Source organism: Acipenser ruthenus, chromosome 16 (genome assembly GCF_902713425.1).
Source record: "Acipenser ruthenus chromosome 16, fAciRut3.2 maternal haplotype, whole genome shotgun sequence".
Classification (NCBI taxonomy): domain Eukaryota; kingdom Metazoa; phylum Chordata; class Actinopteri; order Acipenseriformes; family Acipenseridae; genus Acipenser; species Acipenser ruthenus.
This window is the reverse complement of record NC_081204.1, coordinates 21351997-21369278: the sequence shown is the minus strand read 5'-3', so window position 1 is coordinate 21369278 and position 17282 is coordinate 21351997. Positions and strand designations below refer to the sequence as shown.

Here is a 17282-nt window from a genome sequence, read left to right as displayed (position 1 = left end):
ACTGTACTACAAAACGTGGTATTTGTGATACAAGCACTATTCATTAAAACATGAACTTGAAGTACAGTCTTTCTTTCTTTTCCATAATCGTCAGTGAGGGCTGGCCAGTTTTTGAAAAAAATCACACACACACACAAAACTCAAAGCTATTCTAGTTAAAGGTAAACGATATGTGTGCGATTCCTGTGGATTCAGGGTTAATTGTCAGGGTTTTGTAATCTGACAGTGTCATGATGGCAAACAACAGCACATAGGCTGCCTAGCAGGTCTCTTTTTCAGAGCCCTGATTGGAGCGGATGGAATTGAGCGTGCTCCCAATTCCAATGCAGTGTTTCAGCGAGAGCGAGAGAGACAATCTTTACAGAATTGACGCTGGGTATTTGAACGTAAATTACCCACATTTGCACGCAAAGGACGCCGAGGGGTTGCAGACTTGATGACTGCGAAGAATTTACGCACTATGCGTAGGAAATCGTCGCAACATACGCCCTGAATAAGCTCCTACCTAGTTCTGTGAAAAGGTGCTAGTTCGGGTGTGGGGACTCGTTGTTTCAAGTAGCGCAATTCAACGACGCATCTGCAAATACTGGGTGCTGGATGTGGTTTGGGGAAATAGGAGACCGTCGTTTTATTTTGGATTAGGCTGCTGCATAGAATTTGTATAATTGATTCAAAAAGCAATGGACATCTATCCATAAGACTGCCGCGAACTTCGAAGTCTGTTTTGCACACTGTGGTATATACAAAATAATTGCTATATGAATACGAAGCATTGTGTGAGGCAAAGCAAGTGAAAAACACAAATGCAATTCAGTGCCGTTATTTAATTACATGCATCTTGTGCTTTGAACATTGCAGTGCCTTGTTGCGCCGGCGCTACTGCAGAAGAGAGACGCATCAGGTGCGTTCAAATTAAATTAGTTAAAAGGACAAGTTTGGATGCAAAAAATTAAGTGTTGGGAGGCAGATCACCCGGAGCCTTACTTGTTATTCATGGTGAAACGTGTGGGTCCTACGAACTCGAGCCCCAGACCGCCTCACATAGCCACAAAAACTAGGATCCGTCCATCCTTGCTGACGGTGCAGTATTCGTCTACCAGGCTGTCCAGCCATAGTTAAGCAGATAACGTTGATTGCTATAAGCTTTGAACCCGGTTGAAGTAAGCCGAAGTAGAGACGTTTTATGTTCTAAAGAAGATTTTTTTTTACATATGTAGGAGCAAGTCCTCGACCGTTTTATATGTATAGAACAAGACAAGTATTTTTTTGCAAGCCAGCATCACCCTACTAAAAAAAACCAACGTAAGGATTTATCGTAAGTGGCGTCATAAAAAGGATCTGTGACATTGCGATTTTATTTTTTCCTTCCGCCGTTACTCTGTAATTAAGAATTTAACGTAGGGGCTACGCTGGGTATTAAATTTGGAAAAAGGGAGAAGGTGGAGCACTTCCCGTCGTACGTGTTGACGCAGTGGGGTTTCTACGTCTGGTCGGCGTTCCCCCCCGCCCCTCCCGCGGTGACGGCGATGGGTAGGAAGCGGTGTGTCGGTGCAGATTGTTCCAAGATGGCGGCCGGGTGCTGCGGGGTGAAGAAGCAGAAGCTGTCGGGGTCCCCCGGTTCGGGGGGTCTCTGCGGGGCGGGGAGCGGTGGAGCTGGGACGGGACACTGCGGCTCGGACCTGGGGATTGGCTCCTCGTCGGTAGTGGCGGCGGGGAGCGTGAATCGGGTGAACGGCCTGGGGGGTCCGGGTTGTAGCGTTAGCGGCAACAGCAATGGGCTCTCCCCAACTTCGGGAGGCTACAACACCACTGGTCTCTCCTCGAACCTCAGCCCCGGACTCGGCTCTGGCAGCGGGGGCAGGAAGATGGTTGTTTCGGCGGAAATGTGCTGCTTCTGTTTTGACGTTCTCTATTGCCATCTATATGGGTACCAGCCTCCTCGGACACCGAGGTTCACCAACGACCCATAGTAAGTACCCCAATATAAATGATAATGATCTCCTGTTGTTAACACTGTGTTAATTGATAACCAGCTTAATACAATCCCGTACTGCTTCCTAGATCGCAGGAGACAACAACAAAGATTCTGTACTAGTCGGAGAAAATTTCAAAAGTTTTACTAAACTTCAAACTTTCAGTAGCTAAAACAAATACATAGCAGCGAAACACGTAAAAATGCATTATGTGAACCACCAGGGCTGCAGATGTTCTACAGAAACCGACTTCCAGTGCTCTCAGTCCAGCAGGATAAACAAAGCGGATCTTTTTCCGAGTGGAACAAGTTCAAAACAAGATGTGAGACAAAGAGAATACAGATCTAGGGCGGTTAGTTAAGCAAACTCTTTTGTGGGATTACCCTGTTTTCTAAAACACGACGGTTACTTTAAATACAACCTGGCAGAATACTATTCTCTGCAAGATTAGAAGGTAATCGTTTTATGTTCTGGTAATAACATAAAACGAAAGTAATATGACACCAAACACAGTCTTTGTTATGCTTTAGGAGCCGTCGAATATTGTTGAATAAATCTGCACCTTTAAAACAATAACGAACAATTGAAACTGTAAATTGCTGTTTCTAGACTTAACCTAGATGGCGAGAACCGTAGCTGATCTTATTATGGAGTTAAGAATATTCAGTTTACCGGAGCCCTTTTTTATCAACTCGTAAGAAGTGTTTACATGCTGTATTAGTTTAAACACATTGAGTAAGTAAAGAGTATCTTTAAAATTCCCTTCTCGATTCACAATTAAAGCTTGCACAGTATTTCACTACTGGTACCTTCCGGATTACTTGTATATGTAAATAAACAGTCTCCTTTGTTAGGAGCGTTAAGGGATACAAAATAATAATAACAAAAAAAATACAAGCCAGGCATTTATTTAGAGATCTGATGCTTTTTTTTTTTTTTTTAATCCCCTTGTTAAAACTGCTTTTTATTTTGCACACTGTAGTTAAAATCCGATATTTTAAATTGTACTAGCCTTTGTTTGTTAGAGGTACAGAATCAAATATGGCTGATCCTATACCCGTCCCGTAGTGTGTGTATTTAGGCAGGCCCTAATTGTTGGGTTTAATGTAAATCTCCATTAATGTTTTAAAGTGTATCTGTGTGTGTGGAAGTGCAGAACATTGGTTTACAGGTTTAGTTCTTTACATTTGCTTGGAAATTAATTTAATTTAATAGGAAAAGAAATTCCGTCTGTTTGAATCCCCTCAGTCTTTGTGTGAATACTGTGGTGTATAAGCGTTCTTTCAGACTCAAGGGACTTGCTTAAATGTGTACATTGCTTTTAATACGTATTTCACATTTACAGCACAATATGTCATTGGGGCTCTAGAGAAATGGGTGCAACCTAATCAAGTTGCTGTGCAAGGCTTTGGGATTCCTGCAGTCAGAGTTGTGAAGATATTGGGCTGGGGCGAAGAGCCACAATTAAACTGTGAATCAGAAAATAAATCAGATTCAGTCCCCCTATATTGAACAGTGGTATGGCAAAAAACAAATGTGTGTGAGAGGAAGAGCTGCTAACTGGGGAGAAAGTCAGTAATGGAATGGCAGTCAAATGAGATTTAAGATAATTGGGAATATCAACTGAATAGACATGGTGGGCCTTCGTTTCAGCTGTCAGGCCAGTTGTAACTTTTCAGCGGCCTAGGAAGTTACCGTTGGGAGTGATCATGCTTGACCAGTAGGGGTCACTGCAGCGTAAACAGGGGCACAAAGCAAGTTCCCGGTCAAGATCGGGATTCAAACCACACTTGCATGACTCACCCATTCTAAATTGTAGTGCTTTTACTCACTTGGGGAGCCACAGGAGACCTTCTATAATATATATATTTACTGTGTGTGTGTGTGTATATATAATTTTTTATATATATAAATACATTTTTCTGTAGCACAAGTTTAAGTTAAATAGATAAGTTAATAAAAAAAATCTACAGATCTAATCTTATACAAAACTAAAACATATCCTTACTTTTAATATATGGCTGAATATAGCTTAGAAATCTAGAATATGAATATATAGATACAACCCAATATAATACAAATGTGTGTAATTTATATATTAGTATTTTCACAGTTTAATTACACTTGGTTTTACAATGCATCAAGATACTATAATTTATTACAAAAAATGAACATCAATGCAAGATCCTCCTAAAACACATTTCCAGTAAATGTCTAGCAATCTGCTGTCATTTTTATTTGGTTGTAGTGTGGAGTAAAATCATTTATTTTAATGGTAACATTTTTTTAATAGGGGTGCTACTCTTGTAATTTCCGTACTGTTTTGCTATCCTGTGTTTTAAACTTTTACATTTAACATTATTGTAACATGTATTTGTGTGTAAGACTGTATGTAAAGCATTTCATTATACGGAAAGGACTGCAGAAATATTAAATATGAAATCAATTGGCCTACACTGTGTATTTCATCCCAAATTTTCACATCTTTTAAACTCATGTTCATAGGGTTAGCTTAATTCATCACTGTGTTAGTTCAGTCAAATGCTTTCAAGCTTTTAGTCATCCTGATCCGTGAACCAAACTGTACATGTTTGCTTTCCTGTCATTATTTCCTAAAAATAATACACAAAACACACCTTCCGGTAATTATTTTGTAGCATACAGTGCTGGAAAAACATGAACATGACATTAAATATAAACATTTGAATACAGGAAAATAGGGGTGGGATGCTACGTAAACCCGAGGGCGAAGCCTGAGGTGTTTATCCAAGCATCCCACCCTGAGGGTGTATGTTGAATTCTCCTTTATCACACAGTACCTCGTGCAGTGTTTTTTATAATCTCTGGTGAGCAGTTTTTTTCCCCCAGCGGAGAAGCGAGTGAAGACAGTAACTATGTGAGGTACGGTTTGAATTCCTTTGTTTGAGAGCTCGCGCTGGAGTTGCGCTCTGTTGCTGGTGTTAATCAGCGCGTGCTTCTTGTATCAACCAGAGGGGTAATATGGGAAATATCAGCTGGATGAGCCCATTAGAAAAATTAATCGGCAGTTCTATTATATTATATTATATTATATTATATTATATTATATTATATCCTGCATGTTCTTTGTAGATTTTGTCTTTCAAGGGATTTACCCCACTACCATAGAGGAGAGTGTGAACTGCATGGTTGGGGGAACGATGTTGCCAGTTGATCCTAAATTGTCAGGATTGCTTTGTGATGTGGACACCTGCTCAGTTAGAATGAAGTCTGCATGTAACCCCCAAGAGCCTTTCCACTTGTAAAATGCTTTGCCTGACTCACTGTAGAACACTGTAAAACACTTTGCCTGACTCGCTGTAGAACACTGTAAAACGCTTTGCCTGACTCGCTGTAGAACACTGTAAAACACTTTGCCTGACTCGCTGTAGAACACTGTAAAACGCCTTGCCTGACTCGCTGTAGAACACTGTAAAACGCCTTGCCTGACTCACTGTAGAACACTGTAAAACGCCTTGCCTGACTCACTGTAGAACACTGTAAAACGCCTTGCCTGACTCACTGTAGAACACTGTAAAACGCCTTGCCTGACTCACTGTAGAACACTGTAAAATATATAGCGCCTTTCATAGTGGACCATCACAAAGTGCTTTACAGAGGAAGGCTGTGAACTGTGCATTATATGCAGTCACTTACAATAGGACATTGATTTAACATCTCATCCGCAGGATGGAGCACAATGAGGTTAAGTGACTTGCTTCAGGGTCACACAGTGAGTCAGTCAGTGGCAGAGGTGGAATTTGAACCGGTGACCGTCTGGTTACAAGTCCTGGACTTTAACCAATGGACCACACTGTCTCCTTGCCTGACTCACTGTAGAACACTATATTGGGTAAAATGTATAAAAGGTAAACAGAAATACCAATCCAGAACCGCACAGTATTCCACTAAATGTTTAACCAGGAATGTTCCGGTTTTATGAAATATGTTCATTTTACATTTTTTGACCCAAAAGTTAAATCATTTATAGTATCTTGGTTCATTGTAGCTTCTGTAATTCAATACTGTATGGTGATGTTTGGCATGTCTAATAAAGCCACCAGCATATTTTAACTGTGGGCAGTCTTTCGTTCAGAGTGAAATTACCAGTGCATACCCCAAGGGGAACCCCAGTGGCCATTTTTGTACAGAGCTCATTATAGAAATTCCACCTTGCTCAGGCTTGCTCAGAGACCACTCAAATGTACAATATCCTGGGGAGACTTAACTAAATGTGTCGGGTATCCACGAGTGTAGAAATAGTAAGCTCATGTACACACAAATGGTCAATAGTATGATACCTGTCTTCTGACCCTATTGCTGTTTTTGAAGAATAGCTCTTACAGCATTGCTTGATTCTTTTGATCACCAAGTTGTTTTAAAAACCATCACTGTTAGGTTCTCTGAAGTAAATGTATTCAAAGATAGCTGCTAGGCGTTAAAGATTGAGGCCTGATTTTCGAATGCATTTTAATTCTGTTCTGATTAACGCTTTTTTAACCTCTTTTGTTAACAGATGAATGTTCTGTAGTTTTTGTCAAAAGCAGATTTCAGTCTTTTGGCATGTGTAAATTAGTTTGTTTTATGAAATTTGTTTTCCTCTCTTACTGCTTCTAGCTTTTTTTCTGTGGTAAACTTACCTAGCCAGCCAGTGCAGTTTGTACCCCCTAATGATCTGTGTTTGGGGGTGGGGGAGACAATCCCAGGCAAGTACAGGAGTACATTTTAGGGGCTTGTTTCTGTGATGATTTGCCTGCTGGATTGTCATTTATAATGAAAGATCCTGCAGCGGACCTAGAAACCATTTCCAGTGCTATGGGAACCACAGTATATCATGATCTACGTATAATTGTTTCTTGAAAGGTCTGTTCCAGGGAGATCATTTGTCAAAAGTGGAAAATATCCCTGTCTTCCCACTCTTGTGATTTACTGGAGACGTCCCCAGAGTTACCTTTACTGTGCCAGTCTGATCTTTTGTGTTTCAAAGTAGAATGGCTTGCAAACTCCCTTTCCCTAATAACTTGATCTCAGCATGTACATATAGGAATTTGTATCATGTTCCATTTAGAACATACAGTTCGACCTTCAAGCATGCAGTAACAGGTACGTTTTGTTTTACCAAATCCAGAAGTTTCAGTAATGATTTCACAAAAGGTGCTTGCAAATCGGCAGGGCTCCAAGCTATTCTGATGTCTGGTGACAAGCCAAACAGTGTCACATCAGCTGAGCAGTTGCTGCACTCAGTTTCAACATTTTTACATTGAAACTCATTCCAGCTATTGAGCTACAGTGTACAGTAAGTAAAGCAGTAAACACACTTGTGGGGGGTGTGCCTGCTGTCACCTGAAAATCATCTGGCTCAATTGATTAGCCTTTATTTAGCCACTTTTCTTTTTGTCAGCTGGTTACAGTTTATTGTACAGCACTGTTGTTTCTTTTCAGAATTTACTGTATCAAAAGTGTGTATTGTATAGTAGTTTTGTGATTCCAATTGATTTCAGCACACTACTGGAAACTTGCTGCAGTTTGTGGACTTCCTTTGTATCCCTGATCCTGTAGAAGAAAGACATATCGCACAATGTATACGTACAACATTTGATCAATCTCAACAAGAACGTTGGTTTACTAGTAGCTTTCTGAAGTTTACTAGTAGCTTTCTGAAGTTACTCTGTTTTGGAAATGACCTATTCTTATTCTTGCCGGAGCTGGAAAACTAGAGGAACAGAAAGCCTTGTAAGGTTTCCCGATCAATACTGCTTTCTGCTTGGCCTGTTGGAATATGTTTTCAGTGCTGAGAATTGTCTGTTTTTCTTTTCGTGGGATTTGAGTCATGTTAGGGTGGATTGCGCACATCGAGATTCAGCCAGGACTGGATGGAATCCTGGATTGACATTATTTCCATTGTGCACATCAAGATTCGCGTTTGATCCTGGATTACATTCCAGTCCTGGTGTGAGGGTGGATTGAGTCTGGATTGTCACAACCAGGTATACTCCATGCTGCTGTACAGTCTTTTAAAAGCACCACAATAAAATAATGTATTTGGTCTCTGCAAGTTAAATCATTCTGATTTGCTTTTATTAAGTTGTACATTTTTATTTTGAGTCTTTTTGAAGTTATTTGTAAGTGTGTTTCAGCTGAAAGTTTTTAAGGATATTAAATAGAACCCCCCCCTTCACGAGCTGCTCCTCTGGTCCTTGACTGCATGTGGTACACAAGCACTGACATTTAAGTTCAGAGCATTCTGTGTACTAGTTTGACTGCACAGGCTGCTGAAGAGCCGCTAGCTTTACGACTGCCCGAGGAAAAATGATAGAAGATTTAACCGATGACTGCGATGAAGAAACTGGCCATTCAAATTCAGAACAATGCACTCCAAAACATTGTTCATGGATAGAGCTCATGTTGGGAATCGCTGATGGTGTGAGATGCAGTACCAGGCAGTCTAAATCTGTCTTCTGAAATGTTGCTGTGAATTCCTTCTCTGCTGCGTGGGTATGAAAGACAGTTATAAGTAGAAGTGATTGCCTTTGAGCGGTTTTGAGTTGTATTTTTGTTGTAAAAATCATCAGTGTATCTCAACTGAACCAACGGTTTACAGTGTCTAGTTTTCCCATGAATAAGTTTGCATAGGATGGAGCCGTGTCGATACCCTTTGCTGTCCCATGTATCTGCAGGTAGTGTTTCCCACAAAGTGAAGTTGTTACAAGTTCTCATTCTGCTTTGACACTCGTGAAGATGCCAAGGCTACTGTAGCTCGTAAAAAAAAAATAAGGTATTTTCAGTTGTGCCATGGCATATTCTCTCTCTCTCCAGCGTACTCCTAAATACAGATGAACAACTGAGGATTTTATTTCCTAGAAATATGTAGCCATGCTTCTCTGTACATGGTTTTGCTTGAATAAAGGACAGTGTTCTAAAAAGGAGGAATGTGGAAAAAAAACGGGATTTCAACCATATTAATCAGTTCCATTGATACTTCAACATGTGCTTCAGCACACTGTGTAACTGGATTACATGTACTGTACTGGTGGGTTTTGTACACGGGGGTACTGTAATTGAGGGGTTATTAAGTGCTTCTTGGACAAATGGGGCAATTCACATTCAACCGCATAATGGGACGCTGTACATGCCGATAAGGGTTTTTACACATTACAATATACACTAGGCTTATAACGATAATAATGACATTATTTATCGATTGGGACCCTACGATAACAAATTGATAATGTTTTAATGAAATTGAATATTCCATGAAGTTAAAAACGTGTCGTGTATATTTTAACTTGCTGTCAAAAACGTAATCTGTGGTGTTCCTTCTAAAAGTTACTGAGAGTATGCGTCTGTGAACAAATACAGGATGATGATGCAGAGATCAAGAGTAGCCTGCTTTGTTAATGTATTTTATACATATTCTTTTAAATCAGTCCCAACTGGGTGCCCGTATTATTGCTGCAATGCCCCTCAAAATGTATGTCTATTCACGGCCATTATGGCTGCAGCAACTAGAGAGACGACTGTATTAGGAAGTGTTTGGGTCCAAACAGCAACATTATTTTGTGATTTGCGTGCACCAATTCCAACGCAACATTTTATGAATGCACTATGATGTCAGTCTGTAAAGGAAAAAAAAAAGCTTCATGTTTTAAACTGAAGCGTGAGAGAACAATATGATCAAACATAAATGCCTGGAAGTCCAGAGGTGCTGTATCAACACCAGCAGAATACAGGAACCCCAGGTTTATGCAGCAGTTGTGATGGTGACCCAACGTGTGTGAGTACCATTGTTTAAAAATGTAGCCTAAAATGAAACGTTGCATTCAAGACATTTTAAAACCAGAACAATTAACAAAATGCCCTAAAAATTTAAAATAATCATTATAAGGGCTGAAAATTATAACAAAAGGTCAATAATTAAACAAACAAACAAAAAAAGGGAAGTGAAAAGGGTTCCGTATAAAGCTGAAAAAAGTTATTTTTGTGAACTTCTGCAATCGCCACTCAAATCGTAGAGTGCCTAAGTAAAGTTTTTAGTTTACACACAAACAGATTTTTATCGTTTGTTACATCATCTTTAGCAGCCTCATCTATCCCATATATATTCGGTTACATTGTGTACCTTCAAGAGTCCGAGGGTGATTTAATTGCGAAGCAACTTGCCTAGTTACATGACAAGCTGATAATATCTCTTGACTTCAGCTAAAGAAGCAGGCACGGTAATTTAAGACGTTACCATTTTAAAAACAGTAAATGCAGCGTGGGTTTTGTACTAAAGCACGGTCAGCTGCTGCAGAGAAAACTGAGTATTTCAAACTTACCATTTTAAGAATGGTGACGGCAGAACACACATACATACTTTGGACTGTAATTAGGAAGTGTACTCCTCAGGGGCAAAAATCCCAAACATTTAGGTCATTTAAATTAAATGTACTGTACTGTACTTGATTGCAGTAGAAAACCTGCCATTTGAAAAACTTAGCTTTCAGATTCTGCTAATGAATAAGAGTGGTTTGGAAATATCTCAAATATATAATGTTTTTACTGTGGTGTATTTAATATTGTAAATAACAGAACAAACTTGCTGAAACTTAAACCTGTTTTTTACTGAAATAATAAATGGTTACATGTACAGTAAAAAAAAAACATAAGATCTGGCTGTGTTACATTCTCTGAGACCAGGACTCTACTAACTAACACTGAGCATGCGAGCAGCAACATGCTGTTCCCCACATTACCACTGGACACAATTAGAGGTGTGGTCACCAATTCCATACACAACACTTGCAAAAGTTCATTGTAGTCATCAGCTGCATAGATTACCTCTTCAACATAATGAGGCAACAAACAAGTGAGTACTAACATATGTTACTGTTTTAGTATCACTTTAATATCTAAACAAGTTGTTGCATTTTAAGCAGTTAAATATGGTAGCAACCAACTTGCTCCTAAAGTGGCACCCAGCAATTGGATATACGGACCCATTTTTTTTGGCCTTGGAGCCATTGGCTCCTAATGCAAAAAGTTAGTCTGGAGCCCTGTCTAGGCTGCTGGTTGACAAAAAATTCAATTTTCTGAATAAATAAGTAGTTATTTAATTAAGCTGTGTTTTTCTTCCTGTGGCCAATAATTAGCTTTTTATATATGAATCCTAAGCAAAATTACACAACATCCTACACTTTGGCTCGAGTACAGTATTAAAAGCTGCGTAGTGTGGACGCTAACTGTATTTAGCACTTTTTAAGCCGGTTTAAAGGCATAGTGTGTGGACAGGGCCTTGGTGCCCTCTACATATTTACTGAACTGAAGGCCATTTTGGCCTTGCCCTTTTTGTTGCCAATAAAAACTTTATAATGTTCCCCAGACTGGTTCTGAAAAAAACAATTCCAAGATTCTACTGTTAATTAACAAAGTCATTTTTTTTTTTATAGGAAGAGTCAAATATAGCCAAAAATAGCCCTGGTCCTGGGGGAGCACCCCACTGAAAAACTCTTGGTCCTTTAAAGTGTTAAGGGTATGGCTGTAACAAGTACAGTATCTGTGCTAGAGTGAGCCTCCCTGTGCACCAGAGTCAGACCCCTGCAGAGTAACATACAGGAATGATCCTCCTGTTCACCAGGGACAGATCCCTGCAGAATAACACACAGGAATGAGCCTCCTGTGCACCAGGGACAGACCCCTGCAGAATAACACACAGGAATGAGCCTCCTGTGCAGCACTGCACCAGGGATAGATCCCTGCAGAATAACACACAGGAATAAGCCTCCTGTGCACCAGGGATAGATCCCTGCAGAATAACACACAGGAATAAGCCTCCTGTGCAGCACTGCACCAGGGATAGATCCCTGCAGAATAACACACAGGAATGAGCCTCCTGTGCACCAGGGACAGATCCCTGCAGAATAAGGCAGCAGTGTGGAGTAGTGGTTAGGGCTTTGGACTCTTGACCGGAGGGTTCTGGGTTCAATCCTAGGTGGGGGACACTGCTGCTGTACCCTTGAGCAAGGTACTTCACCTAGATTGCTCCACTAAAAACCCAACTGTGTAAATGGTTAATTGTTTGTAAAAAATAATGTAATTGTATGTAAAAATAATGTGATATCTTGTAACAATTGTAAGTCACCCTGGTTAAGGGCATCTGCTAAGAAATAAAAAATAATAATAATAATAATAATAATAATAATAATAATAATAATAATAATAATAATAATAATAATAATAATAATAATTATTAATATAACAATAATAATAACACACATGAATGATCCTGCTGTGCACCAGGGACATATCCCTGCAGAATAACACACAGGAATGAGCCTGCCTGTGCAGCACTGCACCAGAGCCAGATCCCTGCAGAATAACACACACAACCACATTAAGAGGGTTTTATTTTACAGGAAAATGAGCATTGTCTTTCAAACTGGTTGATTGGACATCTTTTCAATGTATTATTATTATTATTATTATTATTATTATTATTATTATTATTATTATTATTATTATTATTTATTTCTTAGCAGACGCCCTTATCCAGGGCGACTTACAATCGTAAGCAAATACATTTCAAGTGTTACAATACAAGTAATACAATAAGAGCAAGAAATACAATAACTTTTGTTCAAGCAAAGTACAAGTGTGACAAACCACAATTCAATAATACAGCAGATAATAGTGATAGTTACATCAGGATATGATTAAATACAAAGTACTACAGGTTAAACACTTGGCAGATTACAGTATTCTGAAGTACAGGATTAAATGCAGTAAAATAGGGAGCAGATAAGAGCAAAATAAAGCACATTTACATGAAGGGTGATAATGTCCCAGGATACAAACAGAGGAGTTCTACAGGTGCTGTTTGAAGAGGTGAGTCTTAAGGAGGCGCCGGAATGTGGTCAGGGACTGGGCAGTCCTGACATCTGTAGGAAGGTCATTCCACCACTGCGGAGCAAGGGTGGAGAAGGAGCGGGCTCTGGAGGCAGGGGAGCGTAGCGGAGGTAGAGCCAGTCTTCTAGTGCAGGCGGAGCGTAGAGGTCGAGTGGGGGTGTAGGGAGAGATGAGGGTCTGGAGGTAGCTGGGTGCAGTCTGGTCAAGGCATCTGTAGGCTAGTACAAGAGTCTTGAACTGGATGCGAGCGGTGATCGGGAGCCAGTGGAGCGAGCGGGGTAGTGGAGTAGCGTGGGTGAAGCGAGGCAGAGAGAACACCAGGCGGGCAGCAGAGTTCTGGATGAGCTGGAGCGGACGGGTGGCGGACGCAGGGAGGCCAGCCAGAAGGGAGTTGCAGTAGTCTAGGCGGGAGCGTACCAGGGCCTGGACCAGGAGCTGGGTAGCATAGTTGGTGAGGAAGGGTCGGATTCTTCGGATGTTGCTCAGGAAGAATCGTCAAGTGCGTGCCAGAGTGGAGGTGTGCTGGGAATAAGAGAGGCAGGGGTCCAGGGTGACTCCAAGGTTCTTAGCGGAGGAAGAGGGAGAGAGTGTGGTAGATTCCAGAGGAACAGAGATAGAGAGATATCAGAGGAGGGGGAGGAGGAGGGAAAGAAAAGGAGGTCAGATTTAGAGAGGTTGAGTTTGAGGTGATGCGAGTGCATCCAGGAGGAAATAGCAGACAGACAGGTAGAGATACGGGAGGAGATGGTGGAGTCAGAGGTGGGGAAGGAGAGGAAAATCTGAGCATCATCAGCATAGAAATGGTATGAGAAACCATAGGATTGCGATGAGGGGGCCCAGGGAGCGGGTGTAGAGAGAGAACAGGAGAGGACCCAAGACTGACCCTTGGGGGACTCCAGTTAAGTATTACCCTTTTAAGTTAATTACTTCATTTAATAATTAAACACATGCTTCTACATCTTTGTGCTTTATGAAGACAGTCTTCAGAAGTGGAGGAATACTGTCTGACTTGTAATTAATCAGTGATGTACAGTAGTGTCCAGACTGAATTAAAACAGGGTTTGTGGATGAATTGGCGTGTGCAGTCTCTGGATTCTATTTGTGTTTATTAAGGAAATGGAGTGGCTTTATTTGTAGGAGAGTCTCAAGTTTACTAACCATTTGATAGAACAAAATGTTAACATGAGCAGTCTCTAAAGTTAAGCATTTTTATATGAATGTTAAATGAGAACAACAAAAATGTAATTTCTCATGTTTGTTGATGCATATTCTCCATCTCATGCAATCTTGTTTGTTGCTGGATTTATTTAAAAAAAGATCTTTGTTTTCCAGAATGGTTGTCTTAAAGTCCTTGTAGGCATGACGGGACAATTTGCTTCCAAGTTCACTAAATATTTTACTGTATCATTTAAAAATGGTGATGCAATTGATAACTATGTTTTTAAAGACCAGTATTTCCTTTTGCGTTGATGCAAACATTGTCATTAGATTAATTGTTTCTTCAGACTGGTTTAAAGTGGAACAATTAAACCGTGCTGTTCTCAGTTAATCAGTTAAGTTGTTATTTGTCCCATGACTGGGTATAAGCTGTTGAAAGGGTTGGGTACTTGTGGAATAATTTAGTACTGGTTCCATGTGTGTGAGTTGACACCACCTAAATTAAAAATACTTCAGTTGTGTTATGCTGCGCTGTGCCAATATTGTGTAAGTAACACCTAGTCTATGATGCAAGAAGAGAATGAGCTTTTATGTACTGTACTCCTATGAAAAGCTTATACCATTTACAAAATATGAGCAAGAAAGACATTTTCTTAATTTGCAAAGCACTACTATAGCAAAGCTAGTCTAAGACTTTCGATACCAAAACTCAGAACCATCTTTTTAAAGAAAATACTGGAACAAAATGTTGTACATACTATAGGGCTGCAAAACGCCAAAATTTGCATCAGCAACATACCTTAGGCTTGTAAGCATCGTTTGCAGGCTTATTGTGAATCCTATTCCTTTGTTTTGTGATCCTAAAACATTTTGTGAAACCTGCTGTGTCGTCGTTGTCCCCCCCATGATCCTGGGTAACGCTTCACTACTTCATCATAGTCAAGCCATCTGTGCTGCTTTCCGCTTCGTTCCCGGTCCCTAAAGGTGGGTTCAACTCAACGAACAGGTGTGCTCCTGCTGCTGCCTGTGCTTGACTTGGTAAGGACATTCTTTATTAGAACCTGCAGATATGTGAAAATGCATGTCTGTTAATAACTGTGTAACTGTGATGTGCATTTTATTTATCTTTTTAAAAACATTTTACTGCGCATTTGTTTATCTTTATTGCAGAAAATTCCTTCTGAGCAGATATTCAGGGCTTCCAGGGAACAGTCTGCTAAAATATGCTAACTGTTTTCTAAAAACTGTTCACTGCATGACACTTTTATTGATGGATGCACAGATAGCAATTGGTTGAGAGCTAAAGGTTTAATAGGAATCTCCTGGTAGAGGGACAGGTTTTCTGCTTTCATCATCCTTGTCCTGTTAGAAGAATGCTCTCCAATCTGGATTAACTGGTTATTTTTGTTTAATCGAGTGTCCTCTCAACATGTTTAAGATCCTGCATGAAGAGTCCTGATGGAAATATTCATATGTTTTTGAGGCTTACTGTCGTTTTTAAAGCTTTATTTTTGGGGTTGGTGGTCTTTTTAAATCAAGCCTTTTGGAATTGTGAAATGGTAATATCCTCATTTTGCAGATTTTAATATGTTGGGGATTTTAAATGAAATCCATAGTGTTGAGTTTGTATTGTTTCTGGTATTTAATTACATGCCTAAGGGAACAGTAATGGTTGCATACCCTGCTATGTGATGTGTTGCATTAAGATGAGTTTAATATTGTGCAAGTATAAAATCATGGGTTGGAGAGCTGTTCAGTCTTGAGAGGGCTTTAAACTGAAACAGCTGCAGAGTTTTATAGGTGCTTACTTAAAGCTGTATTCCACAGAATATTCTGCTTACTAGATTACTCTTGTGCACTATCTACCTCCAGTACCTCCCCTACTCTACCTCCACAGCTACTGTGCCTACAGTAACTATGGCTAAATGAATGTAAACTGCATGTTGGGATCAGTACACAAGATAATAAAAAAAAAAAAACCTCAGACAACAATTTCTATTTGGTCCTAACCAAACTCCTTATTTTTTTTATTCAAACCGAACAAAAAAAAGCGAGTTCCGTTAAAATGCTTTCCCCAGATTTTAAATCTTAATGACTTGTTGCTGAATATAAACTGTTTTACAAATAATTTTCCTCTTAAAGGTGGGGTGCAATGACAAAGTCATTGAGTGCAGCTAAACTTTCTATACATGTCCTGATAGTTTCATTCACATTCGTTACTAAAGTGGGGGAAAAAAGGCAAATTTGTGGTTAGATTGTTTTCAAAAAACTTCGAGCCCTCTACCTGGAAGAACACGTGTGCGTGACGTCATACCAGGACATTCACTGATGTAAACAAATGCAGTAGTTGGAGAAGTGAAAGCGATGTTACCGGTTCGGATGTTTTAGCATCTTAAATCAGATCAGAAATGTTGCTCTTGTGCTTCATTGATATTGGCTTCACAATGTAAAAAAGAAAAAAAAGTTTGTTTACATTTGCACTTGCTTCTGTCTTCTGTGGCTCCTTGTAGTTTGTTGTTTTTTTTGTGCCAGTTTCATGTTTTTTAATTTGAATTTGTTTCTTGGCAGTATTTTCACGCCTGCTTTTAGTGAAAAGCTTGTGCCAAGCATCTTTATTCAGACGAATATTGAAGAATATTGCTTGATTGTTGCATCTATGCATCCCTGCTGTAGCGCGGAATTTAGTTATTAATCAAACAAGAGGTTAAATGATCAATTGTATGTTTCGACTACGCCACCCTTTAAAGGTGAGGGACCGCACTGCACAGATATTTAACTGAGCAGAACATCAGTGACTGATAGGAAGTATACAAAACAACAAGTAGGCAGATTGCAAAAAAAATGGAGCGTTTATTGTTCAGGTTCACAGTATAAACAAGACATAGACCCTGAAGTATTCTGAAAGTTTTTTAGTATTTGTTATATTTTTTTATATAATAAGATGTTCAGTAGTGATGGGATTTACTTGAATTAACACCAGACTCTACATAATAGTACAGTCAATTACACAGCGTCACATACACAGCCCGATAACCTTCACTGTCTATGGAGGCTATGCTTTGCTGCAAAGGTTCTTAGTCACTCGGTCGGCTGAGACACAAAGAACAAAAAAAGGTTCGTTCTCCCAGCTCAGGAACTCCGTACAAAATAGCCAATCTCTCGTTTCTTCACTGTAGGCTTTTTAAAAGCCGAGCAATAGACGCAATAGACGATCTCCGTGGCAACTGATCAGCTGCAATTTAACATGCA

At 39.8% G+C, this 17282-nt stretch overlaps 1 protein-coding gene across 2 annotated transcripts in view; it reads left to right on the top strand.

Moving 5' to 3' along the window:
* The first annotated feature begins 282 nt into the window (after positions 1-282).
* LOC117412434 (nuclear protein AMMECR1) overlaps positions 283-17282 on the top strand; it is an 81920-nt gene continuing 64920 nt past the window's right edge. The window contains exon 1 of one of the 2 annotated variants that reach the window (XM_058989029.1): positions 283-1969. In XM_058989029.1, coding sequence (XP_058845012.1) covers positions 1527-1969 — 443 coding nt within the window. In that variant the 5' untranslated portion in view covers positions 283-1526. The remainder of the gene's footprint in view (positions 1970-17282) is intronic. The other variant, XM_058989028.1, reaches the window with a different exon arrangement.